This window comes from Echiichthys vipera (genome assembly GCF_963691815.1).
Source record: "Echiichthys vipera genome assembly, chromosome: 8".
NCBI lineage: Eukaryota > Metazoa > Chordata > Actinopteri > Perciformes > Trachinidae > Echiichthys > Echiichthys vipera.
The window spans coordinates 20,936,831-20,955,315 of NC_139833.1; the positions used below are offsets into that span (position 1 = coordinate 20,936,831).

Below are 18,485 nucleotides of genomic sequence, written 5' to 3' on the forward strand. Positions count from 1 at the left end.
CCTCTTGTGGAACTGCAATTTTTGGCACTTCCTTATTGGATCAACCTAGAATTCGCTGTGGTTGGGGCTTGGGCAACTTGGAATTTGCATAGGGAAATGCCCCAACAAACCCATATAAGGGCAATACAAAAGTCTAAGTACAAAGAAATAGTACCTGTTGACTACTAATTTTTTAATGTTGTAAAAAAACAACAACTGATTTACCTCCGAAGTTAGGAAGCCTGTTTCCCAAAATGTCAAACTATTCCTTTAAACTCAAACTATCTGCATGGCTCGATACCATTAACCCGTCAGTCTTTAAAGAACATGAATGTGCTTTTGTAATAGGGTGAAATAAACCTTAATTATAGATGTAAATGAAGACTGATTGAAGTGCTCATACATCGCTGCTATGTAAAACTGTGCAACTTAATGATATAAGAGTTGAATATTAAAGCAATTACCAGAGTCTGGTTTGAATCGATAGGTGTGATTAGAGTTGCATCTCAGAGCTGCCACTGATGGGGTGAACCTTGTAGCTGGAAGTGCGTGTGTGGACACTTTGCCTGTGGCAGAGCGGCCTCACATTCACAAAATCGTCCCCGCTGTCGTCATCGCGAGGAACCCAGAGCTGTGGACGGATGGATGTCCCCCAGCTCCACATCACAGGGGACAGATTGTCATAAAATGTGTCTACGCTGACTCCCACGTCCATCTTCCCACTTCTCTTGTCACTCAAGCCCTGAAATGTTCTGCGAGTCTCAGTGATAACAGGGTGGGTGAAGAGTGTGTGGACATAAGGATAAGTGGAGCTGAAGCTGTCTGCAGTGAAAAGATGAGTCTCTGAGCTCACTAACGCAGACTGTTCGTCACAGTTGGCCCCTGTAACATCCTCTCATGAATATGCTCTCACTTTAGTATTTACACTGAATAAACAGCATAGTGTCTTTTACATAGGCTATCTTTGGCTTGCGCCTGGCTCAGTGTGGCTGTATTCCTCCCGAGCAGTCACAGCGGTCTGCCGTGCTGAGTACTCTAAGCCCTAATACCATCCAGCACTCGGTTTTACAAATGAGGCCCATGCAGTTACCAAGGATACCAATTCGTTTGAAACATCAGACCGGTTAGAGTCAGCGAATGATCCTCTCCAGTCCTCGACTCCTTGTCAGTCTGCTTCTCCTCTACTTTACTCACCCTTTCCACTCCTGTGCTTTCATCTTGTTTCTCTCTCAGTGAGCAGAAAAACAGCCTAAAGAGAAAGAGACGAGTGAAAGATTTAGTGATTTATGTTCAGCAGGGTAGCAAAAAACGAAGGTTAGAGGGAGAAAGTGACAATAGATTGTGATGTTGTTTGGGAAATTGTGTGTAAAACGGCTTATTATGTCACTTGCAAGTATAAAGCCGTCACGTCCCGATCTTTCATTGAAGCTTAACTTTGCTTTCGAGGGATCACAGCAGGGATATTGTCATATAAGGGTCAAAATGTGCTGCCATTAGGGGACCCCAGTGCTTTTACCTCCTGTGATGAAACATTTCGATTTTACTGTTTGCATAAATCCTCTCGTCACATATCTAATAAAGTCAGTAGTCATTTTTTGGATTATTTAGAGTGTCATTCGACTTTTTTCAAAGGGGTCCATTGACCACTGACCTCAAGATATCTGAATGAAAATGGATTCTAGCAGTACCCATGAGTCCCCCCTTTACACACATGCCCACTTTGTTTTAATCCCAATTTTGGGTAAAAACTGTTTTTTTTTCACGCAGCACAAATGTGTTATTTCCGCCGGTTATAAAATGGTGTATTTGGATATTTCTGCAGACCGGGGTCCCTAAATATTCTTAAAATTGTGTAATTTTGTAATTAAAATGGGTATTTATGGAAAGCTCAAAGTCATCTCTCATCTCATCTCATCTTCATCCGCTTATCCGGGGTCGGGTCGTGGGGGCAGCAGCTTTAGCAGGGGACCCCAAACTTCCCTTTCCCGGGCCACATCAACCAGCTCTAACTGGGGGATCCCGAGGCGTTCCCAGGCCAGTGTGGAGATATAATCTCTCCACCTAGTCCTGGGTCTTCCCCGAGGCCTCCTCCCAGCTGGACGTGTGTGGAACACCTCCCTAGGTAGGCGCCCAGGGGGCATCCTTACTAGATGCCCGAACCACATAAACTGGCTCCTTTCAACGCTAAGGAGCAGCGGCTCTACTCTGAGTTCCGCACGGATGGCTGACCTTCTCACCCTATCTCTAAGGGAGACTCCAGCCACCCTCCTGAGAAAACCCATTTCGGCCGCTTGTACCCGCGACCTCGTTCTTTCGGTCATGACCCAGCTTTCATGACCATAGGTGAGGGTAGGAACGAAGATTGATTGGTAGATCGAGAGCTTTGCCTTCCGGCTCAGCTCTCTCTTTTCGTCACAACGGTGCGGTAGAGCGACTGCAACACCGCCCACGCTGCTCCGATTCTCCGGCCAAACTCACGCTCCATCGTCCCCTCACTCGTGAACATGATCCCGAGGTACTTGAACTCCTTCACTTGGGGTAAGGACTCATTCCCTACCTGGAGTAAGCAATCCACCGGTTTCCTGCTAAGAGCCAATTTCTTGTGGATTCAATGAGCTCAATTGTATTCATGTGTGATGATGTTAGTCCCTATAGTCACCATTTCATTGTAGTGGGAGCATTTTTTTAAACTTGACCTCATGGGCTTTTGTGACCTCTAGGATAATCACAGCCTCATGAAACTTTAAAACCACAAACTAGAGATCTTCGACATTCAGAGGGCGGATTTCTTTCCAAGGTTTATTGACAATAAGGAAATTTTCTGAGCAGTTTGTAGAACACAAGTACTCGCCATCCAATTGCCAAAAATTTAATTTATACAGAAATCTCTGAATGTCATAAGTTTTTTATACCAAATCATAGCATGGGCTTTTCTATGGTGTTCCTTAAGGTCTGGGTGTGCTAATGCATTATTTTTAGGGATTTTTGACCTTTTTTTTTATCAATTCTCGAGTGGTAAAAAATGGTTACACCATGGTTAGCACCAAATCTGCGTAACAAATGGTATCAACCCAAAAATTACTTAATCACCTTATCAATCATAATGTACTAAGCTTTTCTTTGACACAGTGTATTTTTTGAATGACTTGTTCTTAATATCGGTCTATTGTGTCTTATTCTACTGTCAATAGTACATGCATAGAATATAAAACCATGCTGTTAAACAGTGTCATTTTGTAAATGTACCATTATTAGTGTGGAAATGTTTGTTACAAATTGTTGTGTGACATGTTTTTGCCCTGTTAAAGAGACTTAATTTTGGGTTATTAATTGTTTAAGAAGTTTATGCAGTTAATAGGGATCCCCTCTCCATAAACTCACAGCTTACCCCGACTGTAAAGCTCTTTACAGAGAACAATATAATATATTTTGCTGCCTATTGAAGGGTTACAGTTGTTTTCAGCTATGCACCGACATTGCGGTATATGAAAAAATTCATATCATACGGGACATTAAAACAAGTATACTACCAAGGACTAGTTGAAGCCTCAAGTGCACACAGAGTATTTATAGATTTTGGATTTTTCAGTGTAATAGGAGTAGATGTCATTTTAAGAATCTTTAACAAGATTATTTAACTTTCTCAGACACAAATTAATTATTCAGTCTTTTTATATGTCTTGAAATGTGTGAAGAAGATCTTCCGGTTTCAGTAGACTGTGCTGTAAACATTGTTGTTAATCTGTCCTGTTAAATGACTTGAAATGAATCAATCATCGATTATTTCACCACTAACACAGAGCTCCTCGCCGCGTTCACAGGTGTTGAATCCGATGGGTTGGGATGCTTTCGGGCTTCCAGCTGAAAATGCAGCCATTGAGAGAGGTCTGGACCCAGAGGAGTGGACTAAAAGGTACCTGAAACATCCAATCTGTTCCTCGGAGCGTTCATTGTTTATACCTTAACGCTGCTGTTCTGTATGTCTCCTCAGTAACATCGAGTCCATGCGGGAGCAGCTGAACAGCCTCGGCCTGTGCTTCAACTGGGACCGGGTGAGTAGAGACTGAAGAAGAACTGAGCATCAAACAGAGACTTGTGCCTCACACCGCACAATGCTGACTCGACTCTTCTGCTGACAGGAAGTGACCACCTGCCTTCCAGACTACTACAGGTGGACACAGTATCTGTTTATCAAGCTCTTTGAAGCAGGACTGGCATATCAGAAAGAGGTAGGAACGGCCTTTGCATTGAAGCGCTTATCCTGAATTAAATGATTGGTTCAAGTCTGAGGTCAGACGCTGACAGTTCCAGAAATTATTGAGGCAGCTCGGCCATTACTTTATGAAGAACATGCATGAACTGAAAAGAGGAGAGCCTGTAGAAGCCTTTTGATTATGTTTAATGAAATGGGACGACCTTGAGGTAAGCCTTTGATCTGTCTATTAAATGCAAGCTTCTTCCTAAGCTCTGCTTTTCATTGCGTGTGCGTCGGGTCGTGTGCGTGTGCGTCGGGTGCATGTGTGCGTGTGCGTGCGTGCGTGTACGTGTGTACGTGTGTGCGTGTGTGCGTGTGTGTGTGTTCTCTTTCCAGGCTGTGGTAAACTGGGACCCTGTTGATCACACTGTGCTGGCTGATGAGCAGGTGGATGAAAGCGGTCGCTCTTGGAGGTCTGGCGCTCTAGTGGAGCAGAAGCTGCTCACACAATGGTTCATCAAGACTACAAACTATGCCAAGGTACGGCTTTGGTGTGTGTGTGTGTTTATGAGAGAGAGAGAGAGAAAGCCCTCTATGTGTGTGTGTGTGACAAGTGGCGTCTGAATGGCTGGCCAGCAGCTTCATGCGGGCCAAAACGAGCAGCGGACCCCTCTGATAACAATCATGGCTGACACTTCAGAAACAGCAGCTGCAGCCCTGCTTCTGGTTCTGCAATCAGACCCCTGGACACGTCATCCGTAGCACAGAGCGGCACAGTCAGGATAATGCCAGCACGCGGCCTGCAGGTTGATGAGAAGCCTCTGTCTCTTCTTCTTCTGCTTAGCACAGGGCAGAATGACTCCCCACAGAAAATATTCATGCATTATGAATGCGGAACACGATGTGCATTGTTATACATGTAGGTGCCAACATGCACACAGGCTCACTGAACAGTTTTGCTTTTGTTTTATATGGAAAGCAGTCGAAGAGATATTTTACCAGTTTTAATCTAGGTCTTTGTCATGGCAATATGGGCATGGTGTTCAGATGTTTTGGTTGGTAGATGGTCCTAGAGGAACCATAGTTGATGTGCCCAAACCTGCCGAATGAGCTGAAACGACGTGTTTGTGCCCACATTGTCATGACACACCTTGATCAAAATGGGTGGAGTTTGCATGTTCTCCCTGTGTCTGCGTGGGTTCTGTCCGGGTTCTCCGGCTTCCTCCCACAGGCCAAAGACATGCATTGCCCGTATGTGTACCCCGCCTCACGCCCGATTTCAGCTGGGATCTGCTTTTTCTAAGTGAAGATTTTAACTGCAAACTGAAGAAAAAAAAAACCACAATTCCTAAATACCAAGGTGACAGATTGCTTGTTTTGTCATTCCTTTATTCATTAATTATTGAATGTCAAATGATATTAAACAGACTCAAATTCTCAAAAATGTATTTTTCTGCTTGAAAAAAAGACTTGTGTTAATAGTTTCAGATTATTTGGTGCTCAACTAATCAATGAATTGACTAGTTGTTTCAGCTCTACTTCTTTCTTTTAATAAAGTGAGTCAAAGTGATGCCATGAGAAGGAGAGGCAGAGAAATTTAGCTGTTGCATTGATAGGTTTGTGTGAGTGGATTTAAATACCTACTGAAGTAAAACAGAAACCAAAGCCTGGTGTGAAATCAATTAAAAAAAACTTTCTCCATGCTTTGAAAAATACATGTGCTTTCTTATAAATGGGTTAAAACAAGCAAAACCACCAGTTAGTCTTTTTGAGGGATTGTTCTTCTTGGTTTGATTAAAGATGAATTTGTCCACAGTCAGGCGTCGGCCAGTTTTAGCCGCTGGAGTCGCCCATGCTTGTCCGTGTCAGAGGTGTGAGAGGAGGTGGAAGCAGCCTACTGTGACAATGTGTTCCTGCATTTCTAATTTTTCTCTGACGAACAGAGAAGTGGGAAGGAAGGAAGAGGAAGGTGTGAAGGAAAAGAAGTGAGAAAGACAGACGGAGCAAAAGGAGGGCCGCGTGAAAGCGCAGTGTGCCAAATCAGAAGTTCTGTAATTGGACTGTGATTTCCCGCGTGTGTGTTCCTCTGCACGCCCGAACATGTATCCGTTAGATGACATTAACTTCAGACAGTTTTTATTCAGCAGTCAGTTCCCCTGTCAGCTTGTTCAACGTTGTACTGAAAGAATTTCCCCGTGAATCGTAACCTTATTGTTTGTTCCGGGACACAGATGACCGCATGTTGTTACTCAGACGTTAGATGGGGTTTTTTTTGTTTCGGTTTTTTTTGGAGCGTGACGGGTGCAAAAAGGTTCATGTGGCAGAAGTTTTCAATTTCATGCATAATCACACTTGTTGTACTCACATGCTGCCTTCCCATTACACTGAAGTGATTTACAAACTGAGAGTAAATGGACTGCATTTATATATTATTTTTAACAAGCTATTTTTAGCTACTCACACACCGACGGCAGCGGGCTACCATGGTGACCAGCCATGCAATTTCGAGTTCAGTGATATGAGGAAATGAGGAACTGGGATTGAACCACCAATCTTGTGGTTGAAGGACGACCCGCTCTACCTCTGAACCGCCCACTGTACAAGAGTGCAGTGGCCTCTCCGAACAGTTGCTTGGCCTCCAGAAGTTCTCAAGAACTGTTCATTCGATTGACTTCGCATTAGACACTGCACTCGCTTATAGAGAATTTAATTTGTGAATGATCAGTTCTTGAGCTATGAGGACAGTCCTTCTATTACAGTTACATGATGCTGCTACAGCGCCACCTACATTTTTCATCAGCACTCAGACATCGTATCTTCACGTCCACCAAATATGGTTGCAGTAACTCAATGCGTTCAGGAGATATGACATCAGCCAGCTATAGCCAAAAAGATGTTCTGCAATCCAAATTTGGTGATGATTGCTAAAAATTTGTATGACTAATGAAAAATAAATGATTTTGCCACACTTCAAAATGGGGGAAATCGATCTAATTGGTGGGGATTATATGAACAGATTTGTCTGGACCCACAGAATCCGGGAGAAAATAATTTAATTTCTGAGACTTAAGGTTCAAAAGTTACAGGCGGAAATGTAAAAGTTTGTTGTCATGGCACTACCATCCGTCCAAATTGCACCAAACTGGTGTGACGTAAACAGTCCTTGAGATATGCAAAAGACAAACAGACAGGAAGACAGACAGACAGATATCCCTTGCTTTAGATTGACCACTTTGGGGTCGCTGGTTCACATCCCTGAAACATTTGTATCACTGCATTGTGTAATATTGTAGTGTACATGATGTCTTTTTTACACACACACACACACACACACACACACACACACACACACACACACACACACACACACACACACACACACACACACACACACACACACAATCCTTGGTAATTGCTATACCATGCTGTTTCTCCAAGCTTTTCTCTGTTGCCATGGAGACTCCTGTCATTGCTGTACATCTTTCAGTTACTCTGTATCTGTGCCAAACTATATTTTCTGATCCAGGAAAGTAAAAACATTTACTGCCTCTCTCTTTTAAAGCCATCATACTGTTTTTTTTCTCTATTGCTGGTAACATCAGTGAGTCTCTCCGTCATGCTGACACAGATTTTTGGGTGGATGGCTGTCTTTGTCTGGAGCAGATCCATAACTGCCGCACTCCGCAGCCATGCTGGTGATATAGCCAGTGTTTATGTTTGTATTGATATCGCTGTGATGAGGTGCTGCATGCTGAGCGGCGCAGTGAGGGGGATTGTGGGTAATAGATTGTGACAGGCTGAAAAGGAAATGGAGAGTTGCAACATCTCTGGCCTCAGCCCAGCTGTGACTTTTTGGCCTGAGCCTCGTTGATATGCATAGCTTCCTTTAATCATGCAGAATAACTGTTGTTGTGGTGTGTGTACGTGTGTGTGCGTGCGTGTGTGCACTTTATACGCGATCGCTTTGTGATATCGGAGAAAGTAGGGCAAGTGGTGTTAAGGATTTTTGAAAATCCATCGTCGTCTGCATAATGTGACCAGGTCAGCTCTGCTGCTTTGTCAAAATAAATTGGCTGGGCTTTGAAAGAGGCCACACTGAGCTGAAGTCAACTGCATTATCCAGAGAGCCACAAACTTGAGGTGCTGGTTGGGCCCCCCCTTCAGAAATGAAGTGTTAATGAGCTCCTTTTTAAACTTGTACAGAGTAGTAAACTTGTCTTTGTGTGGGTCTCCTCCTGCAGCCTCTCCTGGACGCCCTGGCAGACCTTCCACAGTGGTACGGCGTCAAAGCCATGCAGGCAAACTGGATCGGAGAGTGCACCGGCTGCTACTTTGATTTCAAACTCAAGGTGAATCTTTGCTACCTTCCCCCTTCTCACCTCCTAATCATTCATCATTTTCCTTCCTTTCAATCTCTCAACCTCTTTCCAAAGTGTTCACCCGCTGCTCCGGCTTCACATCTCTCCCTCCCCCCAGCACTGATTGCTCTATTTTGGATTCCTCTGCTTATTTGTGTCTTTCTATTAAAAATCACGTAGCATAACATCGAAATCTTCCCTCTGTTGTTCGCGTTCAGTGGTCGCATTCATCCGCAAGTGGCAATTTACCCAAACAGATGATGTCACAGACTTGTTTAAGAGCCATATTTACAGTTCTTCACACGTCTGTATTTCAGACTGAGCCCTTATTAAACCGTTCTCTTCGAGAAAGAATCAGAAAAATAAGTCACTCCCTTCATTTAAAGACACTTCATATTTACAGACAGCGTGTTTTTTGTATCTTACATTATTAAAGTTCAAACTAGGGGCCGTTTAGTTAATTGGGCAGTGGCTTCTCTGACAATGCATTATCACACATTGTCACAGGACCTCTTTGCCGAATCAAGTCCATAAGTATCTCTTCTACAACATGACATATACTAATTGCCCCAGAATGAGTTGGCCATCTATAAATAATTACAGGTTTAAAGACATTGTAGTCTCATTATGCGTCAAAGAGCTCGTACAGCACATGTTGCAGGCTCAGGGGTGAGCAGTGGCTCCTCACAGCAAGAGGGTCCTGGGTTTGAACCTTTCTGCGGAGTAAAAGGCACAGCCAGATTCTCACTACGTTGTGCCTTGCATCAAAGGTAGGTTTTCACTTACAAGGATTTTGCCTTGGTGTTAAGGCAACAATGGTGCATGACAATGAACAAAGTCAGAGGAAATGAAAAAAAAAGAAAAATACTGCAGTTAAAGACACAAATATAGAATACATATATTGCAAAACAAATATTTTAAAGATACTGTAACAAATATGTTAAATATAACTGTTTAATAAGAAGGATGTGCAAACGTATTGAGGCGTGAGGTAGAGGTGTGGTCCACAATCTTTCCTGCAATACAATACGTATATGACAGCAACTTTAAACACCTCACAGTCCCAAGATTAACTTCTAGGTGTTGAATTGAGGCTCCAGCTGACAATTTTGTGTTTCCTTCAGTGCGTTGACATTTAGAGCGTATATAACAGATAAATAAAGAGAGAATTGCATGAATGAAAAGTGTGTCCCAAATACGTTTGTGCTTCATTTTCATTTAAAGGTGCGGTCGGCAACATTTTTTGATCATATTCACTGAAACCGACACTTTGCTCCGATAGAACAACATAAATCATCCGGTTTTAGAAAGAAAACGCGCCTCTACGTGCACCTAGAGCTTGTTGTTTGTTTTGCAAAAATCGACCGCGTCCGTGTCATCCTGTCCACTCAGTGTGTGTCAGTCACAGTTCGTGCACACGCCACAGATCCCCCGTTCCCCCTCACGCATGTTACAATATCACATGTACACTCCTATCCATGTGCTGAATTATGTTAGCAGTTGCTATCTATGAGTAAGTCGGCCAGCCTACCTCCGTGTAGCGTGTACTCCATGCTGTTTATTGATGAGAGAAGAGACGGCCGCGTTCACAGGAATCTGGTGCACACGCACTGACGAGCACTCGATGAGAGGGAGCGGAGAAGCTCTGTGGTAGTGGGCGAGGGGTTGAGAGTTGTAAACATTAAAAATTTGAGTGAAATCGATCTTCCAGACTTGCCGACTATAGCTTTAAAACAAAAGTACTATTTTGAGGGGTGGCGGTGGCATAGTGGTTGGAGCAGTTGCCCCATGTAAAGAGGCTGAAGGTCCTTGAGGCAGCGGCCGTTGGTTCGACTCCGACCTGTGGCCCTTTGCTGCATGTCTCCCCCTCTCTCTTCAAAAAGAATCTTTAAAAAAAATATAAAGTACTGTTTTGATCTAAATGCTAACTTCAGCATCAACAAGCTGAGAATTAGTAGGTATAAGGTACCATGTTCGTCTGAGTTTAGTGTGATAACTTTGTAACACAAATATTCACTCAAAAGTGCTGAAGGAAAAGCCAGGGATCACAATGTTATAAAGTTCGGGAACACACTGACAACAAGAAGTTTACAGTAGAAAAAACAAAGCCACTCTTTGTATTTATGATATATTTGAGGTTTTTACTTGATAAATAAATAAAACGATTAATAAATTGTTAAAAATGTTACTTTCTCTTCACTAACTATGCACTTAAATGTCAGTATTACAGAATCAGATGCTTCTGTGCATAAAACTGTAATATTATATCGTAATGTGTTTCAAAGCTTACCCTTTTATGTGTTTAACATATCCGTGATGGTAGACATCATATGTTAGAATGAACTACTGTGTGTGGCGTCGTGAAAACCAGCAGGTGATTCTTGTCTTTTCTCCCAGGTGAACGGAGAGGACACGGGGGAGACTCTGTCAGCCTACAGCTCCTCCCCAGAGACGGTGTTTGGAGCAGCGTACCTGGCCATCCTGCCCTCCCACAGGCTGCTGCACGGGAGCAGCTCAGCTCGCCCGGCTCTGGAGAGAGCCCTGCAGCCAGGCAGAGGTGAGCATCTCCATGCTGATCAGTCTGTGTTTGGGTCTGTCAAGGAGGGTGACTTCTTGTTTTATAGGTCAGATTTGATCTTTCATCATTCACTGGGTTTTCAGGTGCTTGAAAAGGTTTTGATCCTTCGCATCTTATGTGTGTTCTTTATTGAGCAGTGCCTGATTAAGTGTCATCACAGTTTTAATGCACGAATTGAAGGAACTGACATTTCACTAGAGTTGTATGTTTATATTTTATGTAACAAATGTTAACAGTGAAAAATCAACCCTCATATGAAGAAAAAACTACAATTTTTTGGCATTTATTACAGATTTGCACTATTTTTGTCTACATAAATTCCACATCACCAGTGTGGGTGCATGTTTGGTAAGTAGGATCAAACATTGCTTAAAAAGATATTTTACCCATTTGAATCCAGGTCTGTGTCCTGGCAATGAAGGCGTTCTGTTCGTAGTGGACAGGGCGTCGGAAATGTGTAGAAATGCCGAATGAAACGACGTGTTTCGCATCATCACTTTCTGCCGAAATCGGCATGGATGACGGGTTGTTCGGCAGATCTCAGCACATATCCGATGCTCCGCTCCTCAAGAAGATGTATAAATAATTACTTGAAAAGAAATCAATAAATGCATGAAAAAAGGAATGGAAATAAATAAATACATGTATAAAAAGTACAGGAATAAATAAATAAATAAATAAATGTATATATAAATATAGCAATAAATAAATAAATACGGAAATAAATACATAAAATGATAAAAGCATTCTGAAAGAAATATAAAATACATAAATGCACAAATAGATAAAAGTTGATGATTAAACAGAACATAAATACATGTCTTAAATCTATTTCTGCATTTTTGTTGCCTTGCCTCATAAACATATGGACACAGAAATACAGATATAAATGTAGAAATGGATTTTAAGCATTTATCTATTTATGTCCTGTTTCATTATCAACCTGTATAGATTTATTTCAAAATTAATTTACTTCCATATTTGTTTCAGCATTTGTTTAGTCGTTTATTTCTGTTGATCAATCAATTCTGTTGCTTGATTGATTGTATTCCTGTGTATTTATACATTTATTCATAACTGTACGTATTTATTATTATTTACAGTAAGTTATTTTCTCTCTTACATAGTTTGAGCCTGTGCTCATGCAAATAAGTTTATTTAACTACACGTGCTGTCGAGGTATGGATGTAGCCACTGCAGTGGCCTGAGTGTATGTTAATTGGGATTCCCTGGAGCTTTTCTCTTTTTTAGTGGTGAATGATTGTTGATTAATGAGCTCCCAGAGGAAGCAGCACTGCCTGTCTCACACCTCCTGCCCCCTGCGCTTTAGACTCCCTTACAGAGGTCACTGCTCACAACCTGTTCACCAGCCGCGAGGTTCCTCTGGTCATCTCACACGAGGAGGCGTTTGATGGTTATCTGGATACTGTGATCGGTGAGTTATTGGTGCGTATGTGTATAGGTGGAGCTGATGTTCTAGACAGAGGCTAAATAAATGAACACACATGAACACATTGATGAGGTGAATAATCATTCAGATGTTTCCAACTTCAGTGGATTTGATTGTGCAGAATACACAGCATTTTGAATGTATATATTGTACATATGTCTCTGCCAGGCAGTATTGTGTAACAATGATGTGAAACCAGTGGGTGTTTGTCTCGCAGAGTGGAGGTAGACTCCGAGGGATCGTTAATGATTAGCCACAGCACAACACGCTTAACACCACCTCTGGGAGGTTTTTTTACTCTCTCACGAGATCGCTGATGTGCGTTCATGTTTTTTACTGTGTTACTGTACATGTCGATGCTGCACCTGTCTGACAGGTGCCCCAGACTGCGGTGAGGAGTATCTGTCTGTGGCCACAGCTCTGAATCTGAGCTGGACCACAGTGCTGAAGAGCGACGAAGACGGGACACAAACTCTGATCAACTCTGAGGAGGTCTGCGCTGTTGATGATGCCATGACTCATGATCATTAAAGTTGGGTATAACTTCTCTCTTTAACTTTTTTAGAAAAAAAAGTGAAAAAAAGCCCTCTTCTTTCTGTAGTTCTCAGGCCTCACCAGAGAGCAGGCATTTGACTCCATTTCCCAGAAGGCTAGAGAGCAGAAGACTGGCGGCCACCTCACCAGCTCCAAGCTCAGGGACTGGTTGATATCGAGACAGAGGTACTGGGGCACACCAATCCCTGTGGTGCATTGTGGGTCTTGTGGTCCAGTTGCAGTCCCTGAGGAGGAGTTACCGGTTACTTTGCCAAAGCTGCCGTCTCTCACAGGAAAGGGGGCGTCGCCGTTGGAGGCTGCTCATGACTGGGTCAACTGCAAGTGTCCCAGGTGAGAACACAGACAAGTTTTATTCAAATGTTTTTAAACGGATCTACACGCTTAATTCATACGGCGCTCTATCATGTCATTATCAATGATTGCCTTATAAAAATGCCAAATTTGATTTTATCTCTCATATCTCTCCTCCTGATACCGGGGGGTCAAACCTGTTGTAACTTAAAGCCAATCAATGTATTTTTATTCACTATGTTATAAGCTGTTTTCCTTTGATAGCGGTGGGGTCTCCCTCCAAATATTGAAACGAATGCTGACAGGGTGCCAGGTGGCTCAGTGGTTAGAGCCCCTATCCTTCCTAGTGAGGTCCTCAACGCAGCGACCCGGGTTCAATTCCCCTTTACTGCACGTCACCCCTTCTCTCTTACTCCTGTTTCCTGTCATTCTTCAAGCTGTCCTCAAATAAAGGCATGAAAAGGCCCCAAAAAATCTTTAAAATGAATGCTGACATGATGCATATCAAACACACAGAAGCGGGGTTCGTATAAAGTCTTAAAAATGCTCTCTCTGGAAATCCAGAGGCACCGCCTGCAGCTGCCTATGGGCACGCATCGTTGGAGCTCATTAACTATGTGAGAAAATCCCCAATCACATCGTCCTATTTGTCATGGCCGGGCGTAACCGATGACAACAGTGATGTCCCGTCAAAGTCAGCTGATTGGTCGTAGTCGGCCGTAGTGCTATCCAATTGTGTGCAGTGGTATTTTGAAATGCATGCGTTGGTGCCGCCCCTTGAGTTGGGAAGGGCTAGATGTCGGTCTGGATTTCCCGGCTAGAAAATGCTTAATTTAACTGTCATGTTTTCCAGGTTAGGCATCTGCTTGATTTTAAATATACTTCTTGAAAACTGCTTGATTTTCAACATAATCTGGTGTTTCATCCACACAATCACTCCGTCGTCATATTTGTTTGTTGTCTTGGCGTCTCACAGTGACAGTTTTGTTTATATTAACAATTTAAATGTGGCGATAAAGGCTTCAAGAGTCTGGAAACTTTTGGTTTAGGTACCTTGAAAAAGCTTGACTCATTAATACCAAGCCCCAACCACAGCCACTTCCATATGCAAGTGCGATTGGATCAAGTTGAGGGGACGGACCTCGACGGAGAAGCAAAGTTCATTTTTTATACAGTCTATGGTGAAAACCTGTACAAGCCCTGTAAAAGACTCGCAGCCTGTAGCTTGAGCGTAACCTCGCTTGAACACTAACGAAAGGCAAGTTTGACTAAATGAGCTGCTGTCAGGCTGAGAGTATTGACAGCTTTACAGGAACATGAAGCGTCGAAAGAGAGACTGTGAACTGTGTGATTAATAGTTTTGCTCTGACGGGGTTATGTAATGAGTGGCATCTGTGACAGGAGCAGCATGAGATGATGATGGGGGTTACATGAGCCAGCTGTGCCTCGAGAGACACGCACACATACTGTACACGCACGCACACAAATTAACCTTTTGTAGATGGGCTTAATTACATGAGCACATACAAACAACACTGTTTGAGAACTCGGTCGGCGTTTCCAGAGCCCCTTTGTGACGTGGGGTTTCCTCGGCTCAGTCAGTCGCAGATGGCACAAGTCATCAGATTGTAGTCAGTCACTTTGTAATTCCTCCCATCAGCGGTGATTGATGGCTATGATCACCTCCCATCCCCCCTCCGTTGTTGTGCAAATGTGTTCTCGTCACTGGTCGACCATGTCCAATTAAAGTTTGAGAGGAGCACGGTGGAGCAGAGTGATGAGAGATGGAGTTTTATTCGTCCTTCATATTCGAAGTCACTTCGTGTGTGCTCGTCTCGTCTCCGACGCTCCGCCAAGTGAACCTCAGCCTCGGCTTAGCCTGGAGAAGAAGGCGCACATGCATTCTGTGTGTGTTCTTCCATGAATTCGCAGGTAGAGGGGGAGAGAGGGAGGGGGAGAGGGAGAGAGAGACTCGGTGGAGGGTGCAGCTGCCTCATCTGTTTGAGAGCCTTTTGGCTCTTTCTGGCTCATCCTGCACACACACACACACACACACACACACACACACACACACACACACACACACACACACACACACACACACACACACACACACACACACACACACACACACACACACACACACACACACACACACACACACACACACACACACACACACACACACACACACACACACACACACACACACACACACACACACACACTCTACACGTACAGGTTGCTTCAGATTTACTTACCTACTGTTGCTGGGCTCTTTTATGGCTTAAAGAGGGTCCGTCTCCAGAGAGCTTACCTCTGTGTGTGTTGTCTAATGTGATCCGGTCTGACTCAGCGGATGTACAATGCGGTTGTGGCCAGATGACAGGTTTTGTTCCTCCCCTTTCTCCCCTTCCGTTATCTACATGTTGCCGTTTTCAACATCCGGGCTAGCAACCTACATTTCGCTAGTCTGTTTTGAAACTGAGTTTGCAGCTGCAGGGCTAAAACAACTTGTGAACGCACCTGGAAAAAGTACAGGACTCTGTCTCGCAGGACTCTTTTACCCGATGTTGATCTGACTTCTTGCACGGCCATCGTCAGACAGAGTTGACATATGCGATCTGTTCCACTTCACACATCGTCTGTGGTTTAACATTTCCAGTGGAGCCTGTCGATTGCTAAGGAATAGGCAGGCTTCACCTCTAGGTCACCGACTATAAAATAATGTCTCACCACAATTTCCCACCCAAGACTTTTTTGCAGGGGCACCGTCGCAGCATCCGGAGCTTAGACCGTACTCCAGCGGTGGAGTAGGATGTGGCAAAGCAAAACTAACTCTGGTTGTAGCTGCGGCCAGCTGTCTGTCAAAGGACCACTATCTGGCCTCTGACTGGCCAGTCTAATGTGATAATCTCACTTGCTTGAGTAGACGTTTTTGTAGATATTCTCCATTTATGAAGTTTCTATTTTTGTCTTCTTTTGTGATGAAGATCTTGGTTTTTATTATATGAAACAACACCTGGCTGCCAAATATTAACTTTGCTACACCTTAGCCTTGTTGCTAGGCAACCTTCATCTCATACCTCATCATCACTGCCTTATTATAGACCAGTAAGGTAGGTGGTCGAGGGGTTTCGCCTCTCTATGTGTCTGTGTGTGTTTGTGTGTGTGTGTGTTATAAAAAGATCTAACTGTGAGATGAATGTTTGTGAAAACATTTGACAAAACGGAACATCCCATAAGGTTTCAGGGAACTATACCTGCTCTGTAGCACATAGTAAAGCTCAGAGCTTCTGTTTATCTTACTGGGACACTGATTTTAACTCTGTTGAGACTCATTATGAAGTAAAAGGCAGACGCTTTCACTGCTTCAGTAAGTGCTTTAAATCTGAACAAAAAAACCCCTCTTCTCCTGCCTTTGTAAATGTCCTCTCATCTGCTATGAGAGTGATGTTGGCAGATTCACATCACGTACACAACTGCTGTTTGTCTTGGATAGAAAGGGGCACAAGGTGGCATTTCCAACACAAACACACAAGCATGTGTTGGACCGAGCAGTTGGTGTCCTGTTAGCTCAGCCTGTCAGTCAGGGCTCAGGGACACAGCTCTGCTGCCAGGCTGGCTTTTCTATAGGGACGTGACCTCCACAGCCAGATGGAGACACACACACACACACACACACACACACACACACACACACACACACACACACACACACACACACACACACACACTAATCACATAATTTACCGTTTTACTAAGCATACAGGCAGAGATTGTTCATTTGTTGCCGTTCTAATTTGTCCCTAATATTGATCTCTGCCAACTCTCTCTGTGTCTGTGTCCTCTCTGTCAGATGTCAGGGCCCAGCGAGGAGGGAGACGGACACCATGGACACATTTGTGGACTCAGCCTGGTATTATTTTAGATACACAGACCCTCACAACCCAGACAGGTATGAACAGCCTCCTCCTGAGACTTCACTTTGCTGTTTTTAAACCAATTTTGACTCAGTGACGCCGCCAAAATGAATCTCTTTATTGTCCCTCTCGCATCAGTTTTCTCACAATGACAGATTTTAGTACAAATTATACAGGTCTCATTTACACTCGTCTATTTGTTTAAATGAACATGGAATAAAAAGAAGAGAAAGTGGGTGGATTAGCATATCTGTCTGTTTTTAGATATGTTAATACACTTCTCTCTGTGTGATCTGCTGTGTCAACAGAAACCTGTTTTTCTCTCTTCTCTCTCTCTCTGTCTCTCTCTCTCTCTCTCTCTTCTCTCTCACACACACACACACACACACACATTCTCGCACATATGCATTTGTGAGGACACTCATTGACATAATGCATTTCCTAGCCCCTAACCTTAACCATCACAACTAAATGCCTAACTTAGATTTGAGTTAGGGTTAGGGCAAGGGTCAGCCCATACCCTTAATTAACCCTACCCGAGCCCATGCATGTTCGGTCCGAGCCCGGCCCGACACATTAACAGTAATTATTTGCCCGAGCCTTCGGTAATTTTTTAAATAAATGAGCTGTTATATCTGACGTTCTCAAATAAAATTCGGAGTTGTTTAAACTACAGAATGGAATTGATCACAAAAGGATCTGATGGAAGAAACGTGAACCGAACTTAATGCCCTGGACAAAGCCGACACATATGTTGTCACTAGCCACGACTTGTTTGTTTTTTACTTTGTGCAACTTTGTACACATTTGTGACTTAAACCTACTCTGCTTAATACTGTATATAACATTATATATACTATTTATATTTATGGCATAGCTTTCTCCTCAGATTAGGCCAATAAAGCAATGATTTAAAAAACAAAACAAAAAAAACAAAACACAAGCGCTCGATCAAAGGCCCCGGCCCGACCCCGCCCGAGGATAGTGGTGGGAAATATAGGCCCGATCCGGCCCGTTGGTCGGGTCTGGCTCAGGCAGAGCATCTAAACCTTAGTCTAAACTCCCAAACAGACCGTGAGGAGCGGCCAGTGTCTCACTTTCCAAAAATGTCCTTTCTCTGTTGGGAAAATTCTAAAAGTGGTCCTCCTAAAGATGG

The 18,485-nt window shown here is 43.4% G+C and overlaps 1 protein-coding gene across 4 annotated transcripts in view; it reads left to right on the forward strand.

Annotated features, from left to right (window-relative positions):
• Positions 1-18,485, forward strand: part of lars2 (leucyl-tRNA synthetase 2, mitochondrial) — a 44,501-nt gene that overhangs the window by 15,103 nt on the left and 10,913 nt on the right. For all 4 annotated transcript variants that reach the window (XM_083918965.1, XM_083918964.1, XM_083918962.1 and 1 more), the window contains 10 exons: positions 3,801-3,892; positions 3,971-4,031; positions 4,119-4,208; positions 4,571-4,714; positions 8,416-8,523; positions 10,930-11,089; positions 12,441-12,545; positions 12,937-13,052; positions 13,162-13,445; positions 17,266-17,364. In XM_083918965.1, the coding sequence (XP_083775091.1) occupies positions 3,801-3,892; positions 3,971-4,031; positions 4,119-4,208; positions 4,571-4,714; positions 8,416-8,523; positions 10,930-11,089; positions 12,441-12,545; positions 12,937-13,052; positions 13,162-13,445; positions 17,266-17,364 (1,259 nt within the window). The remainder of the gene's footprint in view (positions 1-3,800; positions 3,893-3,970; positions 4,032-4,118; positions 4,209-4,570; positions 4,715-8,415; positions 8,524-10,929; positions 11,090-12,440; positions 12,546-12,936; positions 13,053-13,161; positions 13,446-17,265; positions 17,365-18,485) is intronic.